Source organism: Spea bombifrons, chromosome 1, assembly GCF_027358695.1.
Source record: "Spea bombifrons isolate aSpeBom1 chromosome 1, aSpeBom1.2.pri, whole genome shotgun sequence".
In the NCBI taxonomy this organism is placed as follows: Eukaryota; Metazoa; Chordata; class Amphibia; order Anura; family Pelobatidae; genus Spea; species Spea bombifrons.
The window spans coordinates 111,393,879-111,421,030 of record NC_071087.1 but is presented as its reverse complement, the minus strand read 5'-3'; the positions used below and the strand labels follow the sequence as shown (position 1 = coordinate 111,421,030).

The 27,152-nt window shown below is 40.0% G+C and overlaps 1 protein-coding gene across 1 annotated transcript; it reads left to right on the top strand.

The window, feature by feature from the left end:
* The first annotated feature begins 233 nt into the window (after positions 1-233).
* On the top strand, positions 234-27,152 carry POLE (DNA polymerase epsilon, catalytic subunit). Its single transcript, XM_053468548.1, has 49 exons — positions 234-330; positions 2,359-2,494; positions 2,711-2,791; positions 2,990-3,034; positions 3,237-3,329; positions 3,991-4,145; positions 4,906-5,047; positions 5,338-5,418; positions 5,506-5,613; positions 6,223-6,333; positions 6,414-6,499; positions 6,581-6,700; positions 7,028-7,160; positions 7,435-7,548; positions 7,763-7,975; positions 9,224-9,331; positions 9,413-9,541; positions 9,739-9,841; positions 9,994-10,140; positions 10,719-10,864; positions 11,358-11,506; positions 11,592-11,684; positions 12,239-12,383; positions 12,459-12,616; positions 12,691-12,886; positions 14,087-14,301; positions 14,717-14,819; positions 14,896-14,976; positions 15,760-15,882; positions 18,004-18,216; positions 18,307-18,519; positions 18,601-18,744; positions 18,897-19,037; positions 19,196-19,349; positions 19,653-19,759; positions 19,898-20,074; positions 20,173-20,396; positions 21,073-21,293; positions 22,413-22,614; positions 22,779-22,952; positions 23,519-23,644; positions 23,729-23,861; positions 23,950-24,142; positions 24,486-24,617; positions 24,826-25,019; positions 26,210-26,410; positions 26,498-26,623; positions 26,737-26,826; positions 26,916-27,152. Exons 1-49 carry the CDS (start codon positions 263-265, stop codon positions 27,027-27,029), a joined length of 6,861 nt encoding a protein of 2,286 aa, XP_053324523.1. The 5' UTR covers positions 234-262; the 3' UTR covers positions 27,030-27,152.

Here is a 27,152-nt window from a genome sequence, read left to right as displayed (position 1 = left end):
TATTCGGTCTCTATTATTGTTACAAGACGAATTAATCACTGGCTGCCGTAGCCAATGTACTAACGCCCTCTAAATTCTCCGTTACTATTCCCATATGGCCTTCGGCACCGTCCCAGACATTTATTTTATTGGCGAGCCCTAGCGTACGAGCAGTGGTTGCCGGGAACGTTGTGATTGGGGTAGAGTATCGTTTGGTGGGAGGGGATAGGTGTGAGTGGTGGCGGGAGTTGCTTGGCGCGAGAAGTCGTAGAGCCGGGCTAGGATGGTGCTGCAAAATAGCGGACGGTTCAGAGCCGAACCCCGACGAGACGGGGACACCGAGAACCAGCAGTAAGTGGTCGGAACAGCATGGATCTGTCTGTGGCGGGTTAAGGAGACACGAGGCCATTAATGTCTCTCTTAAGTTTATCACGGGTCTCTCTGTTTGGGAGAAGTACCTGTCAGCAGTGCTAAGTTTCCGGTCCCTGATGTTTACTTCCTGGCCGGCTATCTGTATTTATGTTCAATAAACACATTATTTACCTTCTTTAACCTAGATTTAACACTTCGTGTGTGACTGAGCTACTCTATGTATATTGTTCAGCTGGCACGGCCATGCATTCTGTTTTTAGCAATATGCTGGCGTTCCATTGGCATTCTATATTATTGTTATCTTTTATTTATATAGAGCCAGCAATTTACGCAGTGCTTATGTATTTTATGGTCCATAGTGACAAATACAATATATTTTTTATTATGGACCAGTAAAAGCCTGTGTTGAAATTCTGATTTATTTGACATAATTTATCAAGGGCCATCAGATAATGTGGGGCTGTATGTTTTACCAGGGAGGCAAATGTTTCGTAACAATATTTTAATCATTTTATTCAGTGGGTAGAAGAATAGTGTTGTTGATGAAATATTAGATAATATAGATAATCCTCCTTTTACCATGTTACAGGAAGATGCACAACTCTCGCAAGGCTTCTTCAGGGGCAAGGTTTAGTGGAGGCAAAACAGGAAGGGCTGCAGGTTCTACAGGTCTAGAAATGTTTCTAATGCTGCAGTCTGATCACACAACAAGTTCGGCATCACAAGTATATGGTTACCTTTTACACCTTATAATCCTCAAGTCATGCTACTCACATTTTCTATCTCACTGGACAAGTTGGCCACAAGCTAACAGTTGCAGAGGCACGGGCTAATTTTACAGGTCAACGTTGTGTATTTAATTATGATACATGGGATACCAGACCTGCATTCATAAACAATGTAAAAGCAGCTTAAAGCGACACTCTGTCAGTCATATGCACTTTAGGACTGTCTAATGCCCCATACAGCCCCACCAATGAACAATGCATCTTAAGGAATGTTTAAGTACTTAAGTATGCATTATTTAACCAGCATGAGGAAGAAAAGCAACTTTAGGAGAAGCTGCAGCACAATGCCCCCTCTGCGCCGCTGATTGGCTTGAAGAAGCCAATCTCTGGCATGAATGCACTCCCAAATGACAAGACAATCAGTGAATGAGCTACAAAGTTAAAGCTACTGGAAACCTCAAAAAGTGGCCACCTTAAGTACTCCAAAAAAAGGGGGGTGAGATGCACTTCCTTTTGGAATCTATGGAAGCGGTTTCTGCGCGTGTACCCTACCTAGATGCACACGCCAAACCACCTCTAACTCTTGCACAAACCATCACCATTCTCTGCTTATTTGTCCCATGCATGTTGCGTGTGGAGGAAAACAAGTGAAACGCTGTATGGTTTGCAGGGAATTATTTTCATGTAGTTCCAAGGCAACTCTCGACAGGCTATCCATAAAGGGAACGTGGTAGTCGATAGTCTTGCTCAGTGCCCTGGTAGGAACTACTGTGGTCCTGCAAGAGGTCTCAAGATTGTCACATAGCCATCTATGCAAGTGGGTTTGCCTAACACATCAAATTTATAGAAAATCAGTTAACATGGAATTATGCATTAACATGGGCTCCAGTGTATAAAGGAAAATAATTCTAAACGACTATGTCCTGTATTTAATCTTGTATAATTGTTGATCTAATCAACAAAAGGTGGCTGGTTAAAGGGATTGACGGTTTCATTGTACAGATGAGAGCAGAAAGATGCCAATGATGCGTGTGTGATTGTGGGAATTGTCTTGGGCATGTGTTGGTGAACAATATGAGGGATGAGCGAATGAAGTGAATCATATTTGGAAGCTTAGCGTTCTCCCCTTTTAATCGTGTATATAAAAGGCAAGAAGTTGTATGTTTATATCTTTTTGGACAAATAATGTTCCTGATATATATGTATGTGAGCACGAGGCGAAGTAAAGCTCTTGTCTAAAATCTGATTGCATTCTCAAGACTTTTTCAAATATATTTAGAGATGATGCATCCTCAAGCTCCGCAGCGAAGCGTTTGGAACGCAGCCAGTGGACGGATAAAATTGACACTCAGTATGGCTTTGAGAGAATGCGGGAACCTGGAGAAAGAACAGGCTGGCTCCTCAATATGCATCCGGTGAGTGGTTTTGGCAAACTCTAATCCCGTTTTACCCTTAACAGACCCACTTGTCTCAGAATAACTGTCCGGTACAGGCATATGTAAGCTCAAACTGCATGTTCTGAAAGCTGTGCTTTATTTGTGGGGGTCAATATTCTAGAACAGCTTGATTGCCAGAAACTTCTTTTGGTATCGGAACCCGAAGTGAGAATTTCCCGAATTTCTGTTTTATAGAATGAAATTCTTGATGAGGACAAGCGACTCGTGAGCGCTGTGGATTATTACTTTATCCAGGAGGATGGGAGTCGATTTAAAGTGAGTGTTATGTTTTATGTATCACGTGTTCTGTCTGGATTATTTTTAACTGTAAATGTATAACATTGTAGTACTTATTTCATCACTAATAGTTTGTCTCTAAATGACACTTTGTTTTTGAAATATTTGTTTGAATTAACATGTAACGGAACCTAAGTTGCTGACATCGTTCTGTTTGTTTTACTCTGCTCCCTGCAGGTGGCGCTGCCGTATAAGCCTTATTTGTATGTAGCTACTAAAAAGGTGAGGATGGCCGTCAGTTGAGTAATCGCATTACTGTTTGACTAATTTTGTCATTCTACAGTGATTCTACAGATTCTACTGTCTAAATCAGTCTTACTACTAATTGAAATCACCACCATATGACACAATTACTACTGTAAAAAAGATATATATTCTAAAATCTTCATGCTTTTATATAAATATATTATTATTATATCTCCAGGGCTGTGAAAGGGAGGTCTCGTCTTTTCTTTCCAAGAAATTTCAAGGGAAGCTGGTAAAACTGGAGACCATTCCAAAAGAAGATCTTGATTTGGTTAGTATTTGTGGGCTGTTGGTTTAATATCTGATTACCCAATTCGCATAGCAAGTTAATGCAAAACCAGGGGGCAACTTTGATGCATTTTTAAGGTGAAGAATTGTGTGTGTGTGTATATAGATATATAGAGTTGTTTCAGCTCTTTGACCTGTACATTATGAAGGTCTCGTGCAGGAAGAGTTTGACTAGCCCTGTTTAACATATAGTTAAATCATTGAGATTTCTTCATTCTCCTTACATTGAATTATGCATTTTACAGTACTAGCTCAGCACTTCTGGTGACTCTTCCCAGTGTTGGCTCTGCATAATAAGTAATGAAGTGAAGGTGTTAATCAAAATTCTCCCTTTAGTGAATAGACCCCTGTGTTTAAAGGTATACCAACCGCATCTCACTAAGAAGGCCAGTAAGGGCTGAATGTATGACTGGGATTATTCTTGTAAAGAGGAAACAATGAGTGAAAACATAAGAACTTACCACAGGGAAAGCTACCAAGCCTTACCTGCTTTTAGCTTGAGGTAGCCTTACTCATTTTTAGCTGTGCGTGAGATTTTATCCCTTGGGCTGTTCCTTTGCAATGCCGTTATCGTATATTCAGGAATTTTTGAGGAAAGGTTGTTCAATCATTGTCATGGTTCTTTTTTTTTCTACGTTTTGCAGCCAAATCATCTTGTGGGGCTGAAGCGAAATTACATAAAATTGTATTTCCACACTGTGGATGACCTGGTTAAAGTGAGGAAAGAGATTTTTCCTGCTGTGCGAAAGAATAAGGAGCGGGATCATGCCAGTGACACTTACACAGCTATGCTTTCTAGGTATTGACTCTTGCAGTACTTCACGTTTGGCCTGAACAGGAGACTGTAGTAATGTATTAAAATGGAGAAACTGACACTGAGTTCCCCAGCAGTTCAGGACAGTGATGACCCTAGACTGCATTGTAAAGGATGGCTAAGGTTTTTCAAAGCTGTTGTAAAAATCATACGGAGATTTTAAATGACTGTAAACTCAGGAAGTACAGTACGATAACCATACAGATAATCGCATATATAAATTATTGGGGGCCTGTTACATAGGACAACCTTCTGTCATTAATCAAAAGACATAAAAATGGCCTTTTTGTTGAACATTCTTACTTTTTTTTTTTTTTATTATATAGATCAATATATTTTGCCTTGCCATCCCAGGTGACGCTACGGATAGGATTCCCTCCGTACCTGAAGTATGGCAGGATTAGACTTTGTTAAACACTGGGGCTCTCTGGGAGTTGAGGGGCTTCTAAGTGTTGAATGCTGCCCTACTTCAGGTACGACAGAGGAGTTCTATTTGTAATGTCACCAGGGATTGGCTTTTGAAAGAAGCTCTCGGTAAGTAGAACTGTATCGGGTACCTGACCTCTAGCAAACTGCCCGACTCATTTGTTATCTTGTTAGAAACCTCCGGCTGATAACTCTAGCTGAGCTTTATTCCTTTGAAGGGTTGTTTACACTTTACGAAATGATCTTCAATGAAATGGTAGTCCCTAGTCGTTATAAAGGTTGTTTGTGTGTCACTTCACGTCCTTTGCTGTATGTGCAGTGCTCTGGCGGGGAGCAATGCGGCCGGAGAGGAAGAAGGTCCTTCTAAGAAGATATCTAATCAGATGGAGAATATAGTGGACATAAGAGAGTATGATGTGCCATACCACGTTCGACTTTCCATTGACCTCAAGATTCATGTTGTAAGTTTATTTTGTTTTTACCTCTTTCTAATAACCCTGATGATGATGCATTAAAATTTTAGCAGAACACATTCTGCATGGTCTCTTGCTAGGCAGTGGCGATCTAACTGAACACAAAAGTACATATTTTCAGTGTGTGGAGATAGATGAGAGGGTGGGGGGGGCTATTTGTTTTAAACTTTTGAAATAAAAAAAAAACACTACTGTGTGGTATTTAATACAATTTCATAAATGTCAGAGTGATTAGTATCTTAAATCTTAATATATTTGTGGCCTTGCTTTCTCCACAGGCTCACTGGTACAATATTAGATATCGTGGAGGCTCCTATCCTCCAGAGATCACAAGACGGGATGACCTTGTGGAAAGGCCGGTGAGTGACGTTGGCTGCCACATTCTACATATTCTTTTATTTTCTATGTCTTTATTAAATGGCTTTGTTCATTGCCTTTTCTTTCAGGACCCAGTCGTTTTGGCATTTGACATTGAAACAACAAAGCTGCCTCTAAAGTTTCCTGATGCTGAAACTGACCAAATTATGATGATCTCCTATATGATTGATGGACAGGTTGGTTTAGGATTTAGTTTTCTCTCTTTAAAGGAATTTTATATAATTATGAAATAAATCCTTTGGGTTGCACTTCTAAAAATGAATATTAAATCACAGCCTTTTGATATTTCTTTTGTACCGCAGTAGGCATTTTCTGTTTTACAGTAAAGGTAGTTGATATGAATTATGGTACATAAAGGCAAAATGTTTTTATAAATAGCGTCAGACCACTTTACATGTCCTATAAAGGAACTGGTCTATGTGGTCTGTGCACTGTGCTTGTGGGTAACGGGGGATTTTGTGAAAAGCTGTTCCAGCATTGGCTGCAGCATGCACTATTCTTCCTTTAACAAAAAATGAATTATATTAAACAATGTGTGCAAGAAGAGCTTTCTCTCGCTTGTGTTTAATAAACAGCAGTTGCCATTCTGTGTATGTGCACATAGTTTTTAAAATCTATAAATTATTTAACCTGTCTTGGCAGAGAGCCTTCTGGTGCATTAAACTGCAGTCATTTGCTAGTCTATCAATGCTTTTATAAAAACTAGGATAAGCTCTCCTAGGACAGTGCAATGCAAGTATTAATAGTGTTTTGTGGTTCACTGACTTTGTGTCACATTGTCAAAGGGGTACCTGATCACAAATCGGGAGATTGTATCTGAAGACATTGAGGATTTTGAGTTCACTCCAAAACCAGAATATGAAGGACCTTTCTGTGTATTTAATGAACCGGATGAGGTAAAACACTTGGATGCCTTCTACTTAGTTTACGTTTTCTCTGGTACATGGCACTCACCTTTCTTTGTCCTTGTTCACAGGCACATCTGATCCAGCGATGGTTTGAACATGTCCAGGAGACCAAGCCAAGCATAATTGTTACATATAACGGGGATTTCTTTGACTGGTAATTACATTTACTCTACACACGCTAACATATATGAAGTCTTCTTTCACATTATGGATTCAACTTTGTGTTTTGTTTTAGGCCTTTTGTAGAAACTCGAGCTGCAGTGCATGGAATGAGCATGCTTCAAGAGATTGGCTTCCAAAAAGACAGCCAGGGAGAGTATAAGTCTCCATCCTGCATTCACATGGATTGTCTAAGGTGATCCCCAACAGAAGAAGAATAGCATGAACCATCCACATCATTACTCACTGTTTGGCATTAACTTGCCTCGGTATATTATTGAGGGAACTGCATTAACAATAAATAAAACTTGATACTTGCCAACCCCCTAAATACAGCAATGCAGTAGGGTGGACCTATAATTATCCTGAAATCATTTCCAGTAATGTCTCTAATGGGATACCCCTATCCTAATTACCTTAATAAAAAGCTGTACACATGCTATATGTTGTGTTTCAATAAGGTATAAAGATGATGTTTTTTGGCTATTTGTCTAAAACCTTGGCATGTTGGCTTTCTCTGCAGGTGGGTGAAAAGAGACAGTTACCTCCCTGTTGGTAGCCACAATTTGAAAGCTGCTGCTAAGGCCAAGCTGGGCTATGACCCAGTGGAGCTTGACCCAGAGGAGATGTGTAGGATGGCTACCGAAGAGCCACAGGTACTGATGCTATAATAACGTATATAAGAAAATATGTTCGTCTAAACAGATTCTTACACCCTTTATGTTAACGCGCCCACTGTGATGCGAAATGCCTTCCTTCATGAGGAGGGCTGAGTATTTAGCTCTCCAGCAACTAGAGCTTCTGTGCAGCATGTGAGCTTTGGGTTAGACACCCCTTGTGCTAATCTGCAGTATTCAGGATATTTACATCTTTCTTGTCAAATGATTGCTTTCAGTTGGCTTCCTCACATCTTGTTTTGTTCTTCTTTAGGTCCTGGCAACATACTCTGTGTCAGATGCAGTTGCTACTTATTACATGTATATGAAGTATGTTCACCCCTTCATTTTTGCACTTTGTACCATCATCCCCATGGAGCCAGATGAGGTAACGGAGACCAGCACTATTGCTAATATGTCTTACTGTGTTAGTAACTGGAGTACTTCATGAAAATTCTGCTCTATTTTACGCACTGAGTTTATTTTTAGGTGTTTTCCTTTTTTACTTAATATGTATAACACTTAGTGTTATAAAGGTCAGTTTTGACTTGGCATGGTGGTATGGATGCATTTTAATGTTCCTTTGTACTCTCGTGGTGCAGGTCTTGAGAAAAGGCTCAGGGACTCTTTGTGAGGCTCTGCTGATGGTCCAGGCCTATCATGCAAACATCATTTTCCCCAATAAACAAGAGGCTGTGTTCAACAAACTAACCAGTGATGGCCATGTTCTGGATTCTGAGACATATGTTGGAGGCCATGTGGAGGCGCTGGAGTCTGGTGTTTTCCGTAGCGACATCCCATGCCGCTTTAAAATGGTCAGTAGATTGCTTGTCCTTTTTAAGAAACATGAATATAGAGGTTGAGGATAATGCTAGAAGATTCTTACACAGTTGTTTCAGGTCCTCCTGCAGGCTGATCACAACTACTGCGATGCAGGGCAAAGGTGGCTCTGTGACCAACAATGAGGATCAAAGATATTTAAACAAAATAATCAATGGGGAAAAAAATGTGTATATATGATTTATTTATTTTAAAGCATGTTTATCTTTAGAAGTGGAAGCCCCTTTCATGATACCATATACATTTCTTTTTGGTTTAATATCCTATGTGCGCAAATGTGTATCTGGCTCACATGCTACAAATCATTGTGACCAAATGAACACAGTCGCAATCTAAATATCAGCCGATTCTTATAAACCACTAGTTTTGTAATGAAATATAGCCCACACACTTATAATTGATTTTTGGCTAGCCAAGAGAAAGGTGGGCAATAGCTCTGGTCTGCCAGTACAAAACCATATACAAATTTATATACCATGCTCAGGTAATCTCTATAGACATGTTTTTGATTAAAAAAAACTAGTGAGGTTAATTTCATCCTTGTACAGCACAAACACTCATAATGCCAAGCAATGTTTTGTCCTTAGAAGCACTTTATCAGACTAACCAAGCACCAAAAGAATTCATTAAGGATGGAACAGGTGAGCTACCATACCTTACGGTCAATAGGAGCAGAATAAAACTGACATTCAATGAAGAAAACCACTGAACACCAGAATACTCAAGTTTAAGGTTTGAAAATTCTGGAGTTTAATAGTTTTAATTGATTTGCCTTCACTTAAGTCTTGGCAAATTTATTCTGCTGCCATTGGGCGTATTAGGTGTGGTTGCTCACCTATTTTATTGTTAATGTACTCCTCTGGACATCACTGTTTATTTTCGTGCTTGGTTAGTTTGTGATTAAGTCCTAAGTACAAAACCCATTGGACTGTGTTGCTTGGTGTATGTCCATGCTGTACTTCAATTTTTAACAAAGATGAAATAATCCTCATCGTTAACTTTCCACACTTCAGCCTGCTTTTTTTTTTTTATATATTGTGCGGGTATACTTTTTAAAAAAAAATTCTGTTTGGACATGGGTTATTCAGCTTGAGAAACCACATCAACGTATCAGTTATTTGGTAAGTCACAAAGTTCTTTACAGCCTAAGCACAATTTGCCTATACATCAGTTCTAATACTAAACAAAGTTTAGTTAAAAAATACCTGATATGCTTTCTCTAGAACCCAGCAGCCTTTGACTTCCTGCTGGAACGTGTAGAGTTGACCATGCGCCATGCTATAGAAGAGGAGGAGAAAGTTCCACTGGAGCAAGTTACTAATTTCCAGGAGGTAAGTGCTCGGTGTAAGTGGACGTGATTTAGCACCTCCTCGTAGCCTTGCTCCAATAATACCTTACTCTCCTAATTGCAGGTCTGTGATGAAATAAAGAAGAAACTTACCAGTCTGAAGGAGGTGCCAAACAGAATTGAGTGTCCTCTCATTTACCATCTGGATGTGGGGGCAATGTACCCCAATATTATCCTTACGAACCGTCTCCAGGTTAGTAACACCTTATCTTGTGAGATATCTGGAGAAACAGTGATGTAATATTGTCTAGTTTTCATAGTTACAAAAAAGTAATTTGTGTTCATGTCCATGAGATTACACTTTTTAATAGTTGCCGTTCACATGTTGTAAATATTGTAAAATACCTTTTTTTTCCCTTTGGTAACTATAAGTCTTCCCACTTTCTGCAGCCCTCTGCTATGGTGGATGAAGTGACCTGTGCTGCCTGTGATTTTAACAAGCCTGGAGCAACGTGCCAACGCAAGATGACATGGCAGTGGAGGGGGGAGTTAAGTAAGTTACGTTTTTCTGCTCCATTTTACATTGTAATTCAAAAAACTTCATGCTGCACAAAATAGGAAAGAAGGCGCTTGTATAAAAACAAGTCTTTATGGAAGTAAAGATGTATTAGGTAAAAGTGTGTTCTCTTATTTGAACTTGTTCAGTGCCTGCTAGTCGCAGTGAATATCATCGAATACAACAACAGCTGGAATCAGAAAAATTCCCTCCTCTCTTTCCTGGGAAGCCCCCGCGAGCATTTCATGAGCTGACACGAGAGGAGCAGGCCAAGTATGAAAAGAAACGTCTGGCAGGTGGGTGAATGTGCTCCGCACCTACGGTGGATGACATGGTGAACATTCTGCATTTATTGTACATCTGGTTGTACCTTTCTTTTTAGATAGTGTTGACCAGACTGCTAGCCAGCAAACTTTTTGTACGTAAAATTTGTTTTACGTTTTATATATTTTTTTCTGCTCTCAGTGAGTCATAATGTCTGGCATGCAGACCCAATTGTGTGTGACTTACTAGCTGTTCTCCACACTTGTGTTGTGGGTAAAATTAAAATAAGGTATAGTTCAAAATAACCATTTTAATTTAAAACAATCGGTAAATGTAACATCTTGGCAATAATAAACCTCTAATCTCCACTAAAAGCAGATGCAATAAGTTTGAGAACACCAATGGTATGCTACTGCCAAGGTGTTACAAATACTGATTGTTACTTTTATACAAGCCATTGTTACTTATGTTATCTCTATTGTCTGAAGGCAAAATCCCTGAGTGCTTTTTATACGCATTATACAGCTGGTAAAATAGCCTATCTTGGTGTGATCCAATGCACGGATCAGACTAGAAGTTCTTGCCAATTTCTTACTTTGTTCTTCGTCAGATTACTGTCGGAAAGCTTACAAAAAGATCCATGTGACCAAGCTGGAGGATAAAGTCACAACTATCTGCCAGCGTGAGAATTCCTTCTATGTAGACACAGTTCGAGCTTTCAGAGATCGTAGATACGAGTTCAAAGGTCTGCACAAGGTGAGTACTTTCAAACCAGTCATGGTAAATATCCGCCTGCCACCTACCAACCTAGAAGAGTGGGGGGGGGGGCAAATCCCAAAAATTATTAGAAAAAGAAATATCTGCTAAAGTCTCGTTTTATCAGCCAAAAGTTAAAAGGGAGCTGGTGGGTAATTCTAATTTTCCTAGGGTAGTTCTATTTCTGAAAAAATAAGCTATTTCTTCGGTGCATGTCATCAATGTCTCAGCCTCAATAGGTGTTTAGTTCAGAAGTTGATGGGTTGCCCTTCCAGTTCCTTTAACCCCTTTCCATCCCGGTCACACAGGTTTTGCCAATAGAGAGATTTGACCTCCTTCCTGCCATCTGCCACAGTAGTAATTGCCCTTCTTAAATGACCGGCTGTATTACAGTAAAGGGTAGAGTATTAGTCTATACCTACTCGAATAATTCACTAGACTGGGCCAGGACTACCGTTATCTAATTTTTTTTTTCTTCTCATTTATTCTCAAGGTATGGAAGAAGAAATTGTCTTCTGCATGCGAGAGTGGCGATGCTGCTGAGGTGAAGCGATGCAAGAACATGGAAATCTTATACGAATCCCTGCAGCTTGCTCACAAGTGCATTCTGAATTCCTTCTACGGATATGTCATGCGCAAAGGGTATGTTTTTGGCTTGTGGGTTTTCAGACAGATTTACGATGGAATTTGTATACCTTTACATGTTTATCTGCCCTTCTCCCTCCAGAGCACGCTGGTATTCTATGGAAATGGCTGGAATAGTCTGTTATACAGGCGCCAACATCATCACTCAGGCACGGGAACTGATAGAGCAAATTGGGTGTGTTGTCGTATAACTTAATCACTCCTATTGCTTTATAAACAGCAGTTTTTGTTTACGTCCTCTGTTGGTCCATATGTTTTCCTTAGTAAAATTCAATTTTTTAACGAGGGGACCAGGGAAGTTAATGATGGGAACTTGGAACCAGACTAAAGGGTGGCAGGGGGTTTATTTAACTTGCAGACCAGAGGGTGGGAGGGAGTTAATGAGGGGAATAGGGGCATTGGGGACTGGGGATCGGATCAGAGTGAAAGGGTGGGAGGGGGGGTTTAAAACACTGCTGTCAGGTATGTCTTCTCCACTATGCTCCGATGTAGCATCTGTCTTAAGTAAGTTAAACTTACGTGCGTGTTGTGCCCAGACCAACTAAACAGTAATGAAAATCAATGACCACTAGTTTCATTATCGATTATCAATTAAGTCGATTTAGTTGTTTCAGCCCAACTTAAGAGGCTACAGGATAGTGTAAAGGGAAACATTACTGGGTCTTCATTTGGATATTCTCATTTCCTTGTGAGTCATATCAGGATAGTAATCTTTCTCTTTTTATTCAGACGGCCACTTGAATTGGACACTGATGGGATCTGGTGTGTCCTCCCCAACAGCTTTCCTGAGAATTTTGTTATCAAATCAACTAATGCAAAAAAGCCCAAAGTGACAATATCCTACCCCGGTGCTATGCTTAACATTCTAGTTAAGGTAAGAACCCCACAAACATGTTTTGTCGGTAATGATTGCAAAGACTTTAAGTATTTGACCCAACTCTTTCCTTAGGAGGGATTTACAAACCATCAATACCAGGAACTGAGTGACCCAGCCACACTTACTTACATCACTCGCTCCGAAAACAGTATTTTCTTTGAGGTAGATGGTCCCTACCTAGCCATGATCCTCCCTGCCTCCAAAGAGGAAGGGAAGAAGCTGAAAAAAAGGTTGGTGTATACTCTAAAGTTAGCTTGACTGTATATCTCCCTCCACACCTTAACACCTCTGATCCGCTCTACAGGTATGCAGTATTTAATGAGGACGGCTCCCTTGCTGAGCTAAAAGGATTTGAGGTGAAGCGCCGTGGAGAGCTGCAACTAATTAAGATATTCCAGTCCTCAGTGTTTGAGGCTTTCTTAAAGGGCAGTACATTGGAGGAGGTCTATGCATCTGTGGCCAAGGTCGCCGATTACTGGCTGGATGTGTTGTACAGCAAGGTGAGGAGGAAAGTCAAAAGTTGAGTTAAAAAAGTTCTGTGCAAACCCAATGTGATGCTTGTGAAAATCTATGAAGATAGAGAATGGGTGTTTGCACTGGCTTTTAAGAGTAACACTAGATTTTTGTGCACGTCATTAAGAAAGCAGGGCTTGGTGAAAGTTTTAAAAGTTTGTTTGTTATTAGAGCGTGACTTCAGTTTAAGCATAACACAGTATATACAGGTCATCAAAATAAACTGTCAGAGCTAAATGTAAGCAAATAGTGACAAAGAAGTCGAAGTTGGATCACTTCAACATATTTTGAGCAGAGCATGATTTCTTTATATTCGTGTGAGGTACCAACAGATATGAGGGATGCTGGAGTTGAAAATACCTAACGTATGTGTGTTTCAGCCTTATGCAAAACTATATAATGCCCAAGGTACAGTGGACTCTATATCAAAAATCTCTGTAAACAGCAATTGGGTATAAACTGTTTCACTCAGGGTTGCTTGGTACCTTTAAGTAGGAGTATGAAGCGTTTTCACCTTGACTGCCTTTTCAGCTGTAGTTCTAGAAATTGACATACAATTGCCCAAGAATATAACACGGGTTGGAGCAAAAATATGACCCCGTTTAATGCTCATTGCAAAATGTAAACGTACTGGAAATTGCTTTTGTTTCAAAATGAAAGGGAAATCGACATAGTATCCATGCTACTGAATGCAAGTGTCGCCATTTGCAATAATGCACGGTATGTACGTACAACCAAATGTTTTCTTTAGCCCAAAGGGCTAATCTCTGTAAGATGCCAGTAAAACTGGCTCAAGGACATAAGGGCAAGTTGCCAGTAAAATTGCCTCTAGGGCATCACACTGGTTATCAATAATATCAATTTGAAGGTAAAATAAATGTTTTGCCGTTAATTTAGCTTAAAAAAAAGCCGTTGGAGCTCTTCTGTTTGTAAACAATATGACTTACTGTGTTACTCAGCTATCCAAGTCTGTCTTCTAGAGATATTGCTTTTACTTGTAATATTTCTGTACTTTTAATTCACTAATTTCTTGGGTTTACTGAGTTATGGAGAGAAACTGGAAAGATATTTGCAAATGCCAGTCTGGTAAATCACATTGATCAGTGGCTTTGAGGATAGAGCTTGTCCCCTTTTGGAACATGCTGTAGCCGCTCATCTTCTCCCGTCTGCCTTCCCATCTCCCTCAGGCAGCTAATATGCCAGACTCTGAGCTATTTGAGTTGATCTCTGAAAACCGATCCATGTCCCGACGCTTGGAGGACTATGGAGAGCAGAAATCCACCTCTATTAGCACTGCCAAACGTCTCGCAGAGTTCCTGGGAGACCAGATGGTAAAGGACGCCGGCCTGAGCTGTCGTTATGTCATTTCTCGCAAACCTGAGGGTTCTCCAGTCACAGAGAGGTGGGAACAGATCCAGTATATATACTTTATACATTTTGTGTTGGCACAGCAAGAGTTCATTGCATGTTTGCATTAAAAGTGATACGAGCGTTACTTATAAAGAGCAATTCAGGTGCAAAGTGGAGCAGTTATAGCATATAATGTAACTTTCCTGCTGATTGCATTATTTGAAACTCTTTATTTCATAAATACTTTTGATACATAGCTTTTATTGTTTGCCGTTATGAAAATCCATCGTAGTGAAAGAGCGGGTGTGTTGCATGCATGTATACATGCTTCAGGATGTGAATTTGTATGGCATAATAACCATTCCTTCATCGTTATTGTTGTCAAACATTGCATGGCTATTGCTTTTTATCTGCGCTTGATGATGCTGGAGGTGTTGACTTTTTGTTTCTGATGTGTTTTTATTCAGAGCCATCCCTCTGGCAATCTTCCAAGCTGAACTGGGAGTCAAGCGACACTATCTGCGCAAGTGGCTGAAGAATCCTTCCCTGCAGGACCTGGATATTCGATCGGTCGGTCCCAATCTAGTCCTGTTCATTGTTCTTCTGGCCAATCTGTCTGTCACCCTAACCATTTCTCTCTTTTTAGATTCTTGACTGGGACTACTACATTGAGAGGTTGGGCAGCGCTATTCAGAAGATCATCACTATTCCAGCAGCGTTACAGCAGGTCAGAAGCTTTGCTCTACAGCTCAGCCATGTGCAGGAATGGATTCCTTAATCCTAAAGGACTGTTTAAAAAAATAAATAGAAATAATGTGAATTTGACATTTAAAAAGCTCTTTCACTCTGTAACTGCACAGATTGTATTTCACTGTAGAATCTTGCAAAGATAGGCAAACGGAAGGCTGTGACAAAGGTGTATAAAAGCAAAATTAAAATTTTCCCTCTAAATTCCTTGCTTGCACATCAACTTTTGTAATGTTCTTGCAATCTGCATATCTATGAATGTCACATGTTAGAATATCACAAACCTTATTTAAGGTACCCCTGAGGTCTTGAAAGCTTATGTGGCTTTTCTTCTATGATGGTTCAATAAGTATTACCTAAAACTGAAAACTTTATCAAGTCATTTTACATAAAAAGTGCGGCCTTTTCGTATCCCAGCTGTCATGTTTTATAACACAATTATCTGAGTGCTACGATCATTCTAATGCTGCATCTTCAATCATATTGTATAATATCTTGTGCTGATTCCATATCTGTGGACAAGACACACAAACTAATATGCTAAGGCTGTTCAGGGGATACGGATTTCAGTAGTTAGGGGGCCACACAGTCACATTTATTTATTGCTAATCTACGAACTGTAATGTAGTTGTTGCAAGGCTACCAGGTTGCAGAAAGGGTAATATGGGATGCTAGGTCTATTCACAGCTGTGGCAAATTGCTGCTTTGGGTCCTTGTAGCTCAACAACCTAGATATTACTATAATTTTTTTTTTCTTACTCAGGTTAAGAATCCTGTACCCCGTGTAAGGCATCCAGACTGGCTTCACAAAAAACTGCTGGAGAAAAATGATATTTACAAACAGAAGCGGATTAACGAACTGTTCACCAGTGAGGGCAAGAGACAGGTAATGATGCCTTTTTTGTCGTTATTTAATCTTGTTGATCAATGTGTACCTGCACTACTAGTTTTTTGAAAGACAAATGGGGTGTTGATTTTGTAGTATTTTTAAATGTATAGTCCAACATTTAGTATGAATACCATAAAAACACATTTTTCGTAGTATTTATCATAAGTCATTTAGCTAGCTTGGCAACATCCTACAAAATAGTAAACCCCAAACACTATATATGATTTTTTAGATCAAAGTATATAATTTTCCGATCAACGTTAGAATGGTCCGGTGTAGACGCTGCCCCCCCTCATTTGAATGCGTGTGCAAGGTAGCTTACGGTGCTAGCAACTCAGGGGTGGTGGTGCTCCTATGCCAGTCACATTTTTCGTATGAGATACAATATATGACCAAAAGTATTTGGGCACATGACCATCACACCTATATGAGCTTGTTAGACATCCCATTCCAAAACCATGGGCATTAGTATGGAGTTGCGCCCACTCTTCTGTGTTTCCACAAGATTTTGTGTCTGTGGGAGTTTGTGCCTTTTAGCCAAAATCTCTGGCAAGCAAACTACATTCTAATTCATACCAAGAGTGTCTCATGGGGTTAAGGTGTCAGGGCTTTGTGTGGGCCACTCGAGTTCCTCCACAAACTCATCCAACCATGTCTTTATGGACCTTGTGTGCACTGGGGCACAATCATGCTGGAACAGGAAAGGGCCTTCCCCAAACTGCTCCCAAAGTTTGAAGCATACAATTCAGTAAAATGGAACTAAGGGGCCTATTATAAACTGTGAAGAAACAGCCCCAGACCATCATACCTCCCTCACCAAACTTTACAGTAGGCACTATGCATTATAGTAGGTAGCGTTCGCCAGACATCTGCCAAACCCACAGCTGTCCATCAGAGTTCCTGGTAGTGAAGCGTGATTCCTGAGTCCAGTGGCAGTGTAGTTTTACACCACTTTAGCTGAGCCGCATTGCATATAGTGATCTTTGGTTGTCTGCACAGTGCTTGTGCTAATGTTGACTTTACATGGTCTTCTGCTTAGAGGCTGAGTTGCTGCTGTTCCTAAACACTTCCAATGATTCCACTGACAGCTGACCCTAGAATATCTAGCAGGGAGTAAATTTCACGAGCTGACCTGTTGTGGAGGTGCATCTTATCACAGTACCACGCTAGAATTCACTGACCTCTTCAGAACAACCCATATTTTTCAAAATTGTTTGTAAATGCAGACTGCATGGCTAGGTGCTTGATTATAAACACCTGTGGCAATGGGTCTGATTGTAACGCCTAACTTCAATAATTAAGCTGTGTCCCTATACATTTGTCCATATACTGTATAATGTAATATTTGTAGTCCCATGACTGGACAATAGCCTCATCTTGGGGCTTGATTCATTACAGGATTTATCGGCACTGGATAACTGCAAGTACAAGAAAATCCCTTTTCAGTTTCCAATTACTAATGTTTTGAAATTCCATATGTATCATTAATATTATATTAGCATTAGACATTTCCCTTGCCATTCCATCCAGTTATGGCTGGCCTCCATAAGCGTGCGGTCAGTTAATAACAAACAAAGTGGTATTACAACTGGAATTACTGCTGTTGTAGCCAACCCCGTCACCACAGGTCAGTTGGATATCAGTAATCGGATATAAGAAAGTGTATTTGCTTTCTGTGATATTATGGGATAAAGAGGTTTCTGCTAATTATGTTGCTGTCTAGGATAGGAAAAGATTTGTGGCTATAAGGCAAATGGAAATGTAATAGAGGTTTTCCTGTCCTTGCAGTGCTTGTAATGTGACTCACCGATCTGCCATCTTGTTTCAATTAGGGAAACAGACATGAATGTATGGAAAGTTAAATCTATATAAATGTAGGATTAGTCTTTGAATATTCATTTGTTACTCGTTTAAATACCATATCTCCTATCTACTCTTTTTACTATTAAAGTGCAACACTATTAAGAGGTTTTGTCAGGTTTGGCAAAAATGGATAGCCATTAGTAGCCAAAACCAGGCTACACTTGCCAAACTATGTTGAATTTATTTTAAATGTAATTCAGTTTTCACAGTGTATGAAATATCAAAGCCACCAACAATTTCTGTGTTGTATGTTAGGTCACAGCTCAGCTGCATCAGCCACTGTCTTCCCAAACCCCAGACATGGAGGATTTTGGTGTAGGCAAACGCCTACAGCCAGCAATTCCTATCACTACGAAGAGGAAGCGTGTGCCAACCGCCGAGGAGAGTCAGGGCGACTCTCAGGATGTGGCCCTCACGCAGTCCTGGAGAGAAGTGCTGGGACCACCTCCCCCAATGGGTACCACAAAGGTGAGTAGGACTAAGTCAGCTCTCTCCTCCTAAATCTGGAAAATACTTTGTACTAGGAAGGCCCTTGCTTATCTATATACATATCTATAGGAAGAAAGACTGGTATGGCTACGTTACCACAAAAAGAAGTGGGAACTGCAAGCACGGCAGCGTAAAGAAAGACAGAAGAGACGAAGACTAGAGGATGGGGATGCTGCTCCTGGATCTGGTGGGGTGATACGAGAAACCCAGGCAGCAGGTCTAGGTAGCTTTCTGCGACGAACGGCTCGCAGTATCCTGGACATGCCCTGGCAAATTGTGCAGGTTGGTAAGATGCTTTCTGCTTAGGCTGCACACGGAAGTCATCACGAACTGAGTTATGCTTACATTTAATGTATCTTCCAGATAGGGGAGAGCAGCCAGCCTGGACTTTTCCGTCTTTGGGCTGTCATTGGCAGCGACTTGCATTGCATCAAATTCAATATCCCTCGTGTCTTCTATGTCAACCAGCGAGTTCCTAAACCAGAGGAAGGAGCTGTGTACAGAAAGGTGTGTGTGTGTGTGTGTGTATAGAGCATTTCCTTTGTCTTGTTTTAAATTCCCTAGTTGCGTTCTCTAATTCTTTTACATTTAAGTGCACTTAAGAGATTATTCACATTCCACTGATTTTATCTTACATTTCTTTAAATTTGTTTCAACAGGTGAATAGGATTCTGCCCAGAGCAAACCCAGTGTATAATCTCTATGAATATTCAGTACCAGAAGACATGTACCAAGAACACATCAATGAGATCAATGCTGACTTGTCAGCACCTGACATTGAGGGAGTGTATGAGACCCAGGTACACTTAGATATGGCTGCTTGCAATTAAATTTAACTCCTGGACAATACAGTACCAACACATTGCATATTCAGGTTTAAGGCATTATTTGCCCATATCTAAGATTGTGCCTTATTGCATTGCCCTTATCCCTACTCACTGTAATATCCCTTGCCTAGGTTCCCCTTTTGTTCCGTGCATTGATCCAGTTGGGATGCGTTTGTATGGTTAACAAGCAGCTGGTCCGCCATCTCTCAGGAAGGGAAGCTGAAATCTTTGAGCTTGAACACTTGGAAATGAAGTCTTTGGCTCAGTACAGCTACCTTGAACCAGGTAGGACATTACCGCTTCTTAAATCAAAACCTGCAAATGTTTTAAGCATTTTCTTCCACACAAACTTTCCACAGTTCACAACTCTTTGCTCAGCAAGTTTATGGTTGTGACCTGTAGCTTCTCTCAATTTACATATTACCTCGTATACCCCCGATCAGGTATAAGCGTTTAAACCATTGTCTTTATAGTACCATTGACATTTGGCAAACTATTAAAAAGATCTTGTCCTTCAAGATTTGTGTGCACGTGTACAACATTTGAGTAGTAATTATAGTGACTATACGCAATGTATTTTCTTTACAGGAAGCATCAGACATATATATTTGTATCATAATTCTCAGGGGAACAAGGCCCTGTTTGGTCTTTTCATCCCATCTCAGCGTAAATCGGCAGTCTTTGTGGTGGATACGGTAAGAGGTGTTAATGTTCGGTAACACAACGCTGTTGCTCTGCTAAAGTGGCCAAGTGGTGTGGCTTGTAATGTCTAAAATTGTTGCAAGTATTGTAAAGTCCAATTGTGTTGCACATTTACATCCTTCTCAACGCAGGTACGTAGCAATCAGATGCCAAACCTTAGCGCTATGTATACAGCAGAGCGTACAGCAATGTTGGAGAGATTGGAGTCTGAATTGTTACCCCCAGAAAAGCACGTCTTTGAGGTTCGAGCAGAAACAGACTTAAAATCTGTCTACAGAGCGATCCAAAGATTGCTCCTCAGTTACAAGGTGAGGGGAGATGTTGCAGCTCCATATTGTGACCGCAACGTGCCGTAAGCATTATAAGCTAATTATGTGTTTTTTTTAAAAACTCTATTGTGCCAAAGGATGAAAGAAGAGGACCAACCCTTATTGCCATGCAGTCTAACTGGGATTGGCGGAGGTTGGCTTCAGGAATGCCTGTTCTGGAGGAGTTTCCTATTGTTCCGGTGCGTGTGGTAGATGACATAAACTATAGTGTCCTCGACTGGCAACGCCATGGAGCCAAGCGCATGATCCGTCATTACCTTAATTTGGACAGTTGCCTTTCCCAGGCATTTGAGATGGCCAGGTAAGGTATTTGGAAGGTGGGCTAATATTCCATTTATATTATATGATTTTTTGGGGGTTTCTTTTTTGTTTATTGTAGGGAACAACTTCAGCTATACAAGATTTCTACAGTAATCTTTTTGTTTTAAATTCATTCATTTTGGAAAATGTGTCTGTTGACGTCTACTAAATGCCTTATGTTTTGTGGTAGCTTAGATTTTAAAAAAACAAAATACTGTCTGCGCTTCTTACCCTAATAAAGTTGGCAACAAATATGTAAACATAATATAAATGAGAGGTTTTGGTTATATGAATTGGCCAAAGCATAATTACGCTCACCCGCCATGTCAAGGCACACTCTCAATAGGGTGAGAACCTACTCTCACCTCTTACATAGTGGGCACACAAAGCAGTTTATACTGCTACCAAAACCTTATTAATGTGTTGGGGGAGGTGCAATTAAACCTCCTCCCCATTAACCCCTGGACAGCAAGCTGCAACCAGACTGATGAGGAGCCAACAACCTCAAATGCTTACACATGTTTGGTAGGCCTCGTATTTCTCATTTGTATTATTTGAGCCTGAGACTAGCTTAGCGCACCGACATTTTTTCTTTTCCCAGCTTAGATTTTAAGTTTATTGCCGTTCTACCTATGTATCTTTTGTGCAAGTACAAATTTTTCTTTCCGGCACTCCAGGTATTATCACCTCCCTGTGGGCAACTTGCCAGATGATGTATCCACGTTTGGTTCCGACTTGTTCTTCTCGAGACATCTTCGTCGACACAATCACCTTCTATGGCTATCCCCAAGCTCCCGGCCTGATCTAGGAGGCAAGGAAGCAGATGACAACCGTTTAGTTATGGAATTTGACGAGAGGGCATCTGTGGAGATCAACCACCCTGGGTGCTTTAACACTGGTAAGCACACCTTTATACATTTCTAAAAACTAATGTGTATTGCTAAAACCCAATCTTATTTTTCATACCATGCTGGTATTGCTGCTGTTAAATCTTACCATGTCTTCCGTAGCATGCAGCAAGGTCTTGGTGCAAATTAGCATAATCTGCAGTTTTGTTAAACCCTGAATGATCAGTGAGGTACCAGGCGTGTTAAAGGTTTTAATGAACAAACTTCCCTTAAACCGTATTACTGCAATGCCGTGATATTGAGTAATTCAGCAACAACAGAAATAGTTGCAGGGCTCTGTGTGATGGCTCTCAGGAATGGGCACATTTGCAATATTCAATATGACTGCAGCCAGCTGCTTAAAAGAGTTTAGGAAGCAATCAATAGTTGGTAATGCTAAACTGCCTCACTATCGAGGCATTCAGCAAAAACAAAAAATCTGGAGCCCCAGTGTGATGGCTCCTGAGACCAAGAGTACCCATAGGGCCAGTCCTCTATATGCTCATTAAAATAAAAAAAGGAATAACATAAAAAAAAAAGAAAAAGACTCCGGTGATGTCACCATGACAACAATAATGGAACCACCCAGCTGAAAGAAAATGTGAAAAAAAATAAAAAAAAACATCCCGCTGAAAAAAAAATGTAAAAACAATGTGTTTACGATCAAGTCTTAAAATTGCAACTATATCTTCCCAAAAAGTGAAAGACCATGTAAAGTCACAGACCGTTTAGCTGTAAGTTTTTTTTTTTTTTTTTTGTTTTGGGTCACAAAGTGTTCAAAATGCCAGTCCTTAAGGGGTTAAACTAAGTGTCACGTACTGTAATGTTAAGTGCTACAACACATTTTATATATATATATATATATGTATACACAAGTTTGTGTATATGTAAGTGGTTATTTTTATTATATATACATATTATGCATTTTGTTCGGAATGATAAATCCTGAGGCATAATCTCAAATCTGCTGAAGTTTTCTATACTTCCAGACCGTTTTGAATGAAACTGTGTGCATTTCTGTAAAAATGCCTGATTAGTGGTGATTTATCACAAAAAAATTTTTTTTGACAGTTCTCTTTTGTGTATAATTTTCTGTGCATATTAACTCTGCCTACCTTACCATTTTCTAGTGTGTGTGGAACTTGATATCCAGAGCTTGGCAGTGAACAGCATCCTGCAGTCTCACCACATTAATGATCTGGAAGGTGCTGGCAGTATGGGAATCAGTTTTGATGTCCTACAGCAGGCATCTCTTGAAGATATGGTCACTGGGAACCAAACCAGTTCTGTGGCCAGTTATGATGAAACAGCGCTTTGCTCCAACACTTTCAGGTATGGTGAGAAGTCTTTCACAAAGTAGGAGAGGGTCTCCATTTAATGTAGATACATGAAAAAGATACTATGGTTGTAAACAGTAATCTCAAAAAGAACATGACCTAAATGACTGATGATGTTGTGAAGATCGTAATGTAAGGCATGCTATCATTTATTTGCAGGATTCTGAAAAGTATGGTTGTTGGCTGGGTGAAGGAGATCACTCAGTATCACAATGCATATGCAGATAATCAGGTTATGCACTTCTATCGTTGGCTGAGAACCCCATCTTCACTGCTTTATGACCCTGCTCTTCATCGAACCCTCCACAACATGATGAAAAAGCTGTTTCTTCAGTGAGTCAAATGTTGAATTTCCCCAGCTCCCCCACTAAACCATTCAACATAGTTAGGAGCTGCATCGCTATGCAACTCTATATTTAATAGGGAAGACAACACCATGTGTTTATTTTTTTGCAGGGAAATCTTTACTCAAAGATTTTCATTTGTGTCTTAAAAAATGTTAACTCAAGGTGAGGGTGTGTGGGCTTTATTTGTACAAGCATTCAGGAGAAGAGGTTCATGCCATAAGATTTCCTGTGCTATTTTCTATTTATGGTATCAAAACATTGATCACAAAAAAATCTCATAATGTTAAGAGTCTCAGAACTACCAAAAAGAAAAACCTGCATTCTCACCGCTGGGCTCTGCCTTGGTCAAGGACCGTATGAACAAGTAATTCTCTAACAGCTTTCTATGATATTATACCTGGCTGTATCAGTTAAAGCCCGTAACAAAACATTGTCAGGGTAATCTGTATCTAGGAGAGATGCTAATATTGCTCAACTTAACTACCTATATTAACTGTATTCTGTAAACTTTGTTAATTTTTTTCTCTCAATCTTGCCTCAATTTTTCTATAGGCTGGTAGCAGAATTCAAACGACTGGGCTCATCTGTGGTTTATGCTAACTTTAACCGCATTATCCTATGCACCAAGAAGCGCAGAGTCGATGATGCTATTGCTTACGTAGAATACATCACCCAGAGGTAAGTACACTGTGGGTGCAATGGTTTAGTTGACACTCTTGGTTTGCAGGGCTGCTACAAGTTTTTTTTACATTTGTTTTGCAGCATACACTCACGGGAGATCTTTCACTCGCTCACAATTTCATTTTCTCGATGTTGGGAGTTCCTGCTGTGGATGGATCCAGCAAACTATGGCGGGATCAAAGGGAAGCTTCCATCTAGTGTTCATTATGGAGAGGTCAGACCCTACAATCTCAAAATGAAATAGTAAAGAAGGTGGTATAGACGTTCTTTGCATTAAAATATTTTCACATGGTCATTTCCAGAAAGCAAAGCCGAAGAAATCTGAGGATGAGGGTAGTGAGGAGGAGGAGGAGGAGGAGGAAGAAGCTGATGTTCCTTCAGACCATGAAGATCCAGAAGATGAAGTTGAAGAGTCTCTGGAGAACAACTGGAATATTGTCCAGTACCTTCCCCAGGCTGCCTCTTGCCAGAGTTACTTTCTGATGATAGTCTCTGGTGAGCAGCATTTTTCTTTCATGTAATTTGTGTCTCATGTAAGAATACACACACTGTAGAATTCTGTACTTTCATAAGCCAGCCTATCCTGCAGGGTTCAGTGGCAGTGAAAACCATATACATGGGGTTCAAATTTTTTATTTTATTTTTTTAAGCTTAACTTGGTTGTTTATCTCAGCTCTTTTAAATAAATCATGCCGAATTACAGAATGACTGTAGAACGTATTGTTAAATAGTATGGCATCAGGAGGCAGTGTGTTTTCCTAGTCTGAACAAAATATGTTTCCCATTGCATTTTTTTTCAATTAGAGGGTCTGAATGCTTCTTTACTTCTTTCCTTCAGCGTACGTTGTGGCTGTGTATCACAGCATGCGAGAGGAGATGAGACGGAATGCACCCGGGAGCACTCCAATAAAACGCAGACAGAACAGCCAGGTTTCACAAGAGCCCGAGGGAGAGACAGGGGCCATGCCAGGTACAGACCACAAATGACACATGGTATTCAGTGTGAAGGCAATGTAAAGGTTAATAGATTGGGGAATTATGAACTTTCTCTTTAAAGGCTGGATTAAAATTATAATTTAAGAAAATTGTAATAGCAAACATTGTTAAATTCTGGAATTATTCTTGCTTTCTATATCCAGACATCTTACTTATTACTTTTGCCCATCTTTGTTTTCTAGGTCTGATTACCTTTTCCCAGGATTATGTGGCTAACGAGTTAACGCAAAACTTTTTCACCATCACCCAGAAGATCCAAAAGAAATTGACTGGGACACGTCATGCCACTGAGCCCTCTGAAATGTTCCCCGTTTTACCCGGGTCATATCTGCCGCTCAATAACCCGGCCTTGGAGTTCATCAAATATGTGTGTGAGGTAACTAATACAAAAACCGTGGTTGCACAGACAAGGGTAATGCCAGTATAGGATAGAGCTTGACTGTGTTATGTGAGATTATGGTAATCGCTATCCTATACATGGAGTGCACATGTATACTGTGGATGCACAACGTAAACAATAAAAAAGTGTTTTGTAACAGAATTGCAAGAAAAATGCAAGTTTATGAAGGGAATAAACAAGCAATAGTGCAATACTGAAAAGGCAAAAAGATGTATAGGTGGGAGTGATATTTATGCAAGATAAAAACAGGCTTATCCAAAGACCTTTCTTTTATTCCAAGCTTCTAGAACAAATAAAAACATCCAATGGCATAGTATCCCTGACAAATATTAAGCAATAAAATGTATTAGAAACACTTTAATGTGCAAATGCAAACCACCGGTAAGCCAGGAATCTTTAAAAGTCTTTTAAAAAAAAGTTCCACAAACCAATGTAAAAAAACAATCTCCTGCCAAGGTAAAAAGTGTCTAGATACTTCATCATACCCGTGTACTTACTTATATGCTGGGGGATACTCCTACTTCCACAGGTTTTATCACGTGTTTCCATTAACCCTTTCAGTGCCAGCTGTATACATCTTTAGCACCCCCCCCAAGAGTGCCTCTCCCATCAGGGGGATATCAGTTTTATTCATAGTCTGTGGTGCTATTGTTTCTGCTAAGGTTATGAAGTTAAAAGGAAATGGGTGCAGTCTGCTTTATGCCCCACACAGCATTAATAATTAACTACTAAACTGTTTTTTGCACATAATGCTGAAAACAATTGATGGGTGTTTACGGGTCTACTACCATAATGTTATACACGTGTACAGTTCAATTCCTGTGTCCATTAAATAGAAATACCCAAATCATTTTTTTAAGCAAACCAATATGTTTTGTGGATATTGGTAAAAACTAAAATATAATTTGTATACAATGCAAGTAACCAAGCTAAATGTACCATTTATTAATGGCTAAACTTTCAGTCTGGTTGATTTTGTGGCCAAGGGTAACTATGACAAGTCCGATTGTAAAATGTTTGATTGTTTGCAGGTTGCTTTGCCATTTGTGTAGCGGTCTGAAGTTTTAATACGTTAAAATGATTTTACCTGCAGAGATTTTCAAGTTGAGCATAATCCTCTTTCATGAAAGTATGTAGAATCCTAACCTTATGAATGTGACCCACAGGTCTTGTCTCTGGATCCAAATATAACTAACCAGGTCAACAAACTGAAGAGGGATCTCCTGCGGTTGATTGATGTGGGGGAGTTTTCGGATGAGGCGCAGTTCAAAGATCCTTGTCGTTCCTACATTCTGCCAGAGGTTATATGCAGGAACTGTAACTTTTGTCGAGACCTTGATTTATGCAAGGACCCCTCCCTTGGTCAGGTCAGTACAGTCATTGTAATTTTCTGTATAGTTATGTCCTGTGGCAAAGGACACTGCTTTATACTTCGCTATCTTTCCTCATTTCAGGATGGCTCTGTGCTTCCCCAGTGGGTTTGTACGAACTGCCAGACTGAGTATGACTCTGATGGCATAGAGATGGCTCTAGTAGAAGCTCTACAGAAGAAGATGATGGCTTTTACTTTACAAGATTTGGTCAGTATGGTTGCTTTATATACATTTTGTGTCTGTTGGCATGCTTCCTCTTTCCTTGCTCTATTTTACTACACTCACGTGATATTCATATGTTAATCTGTTTCTGCTGTCAGGTTTGCATGAAGTGTAAGGGTGTCAAAGAAGCAAACATGCCCATATACTGTAACTGTGCTGGAGACTTCAATCTCACTATTTCAGTAAAGGTATGTGTTGCTTGGAAAGGCCAGGAATAAACGTCAGGTATTTTTTTTTATTTTCTTTTATTGATTTTGCTCGTTTATTTGTCTTTCAGACACTCATGGAGCAAGTGGATGCTTTTCGCAATATTGCCCAGCATTATAAAATGCCCCACCTCCTGGAAACTATTATGTGGCTGATGCAGCAAAACCCTACTTTAAATAAATGACACAATCAACCCCTTGATGATGTCATTCTGCACTGACAGCTGAACCTGGTCAGTATCTGACCACCTCCCCTGCCTCTAAGTAACATATGTATTTGTTTGCAATAAATATTATGTAAAAATTCA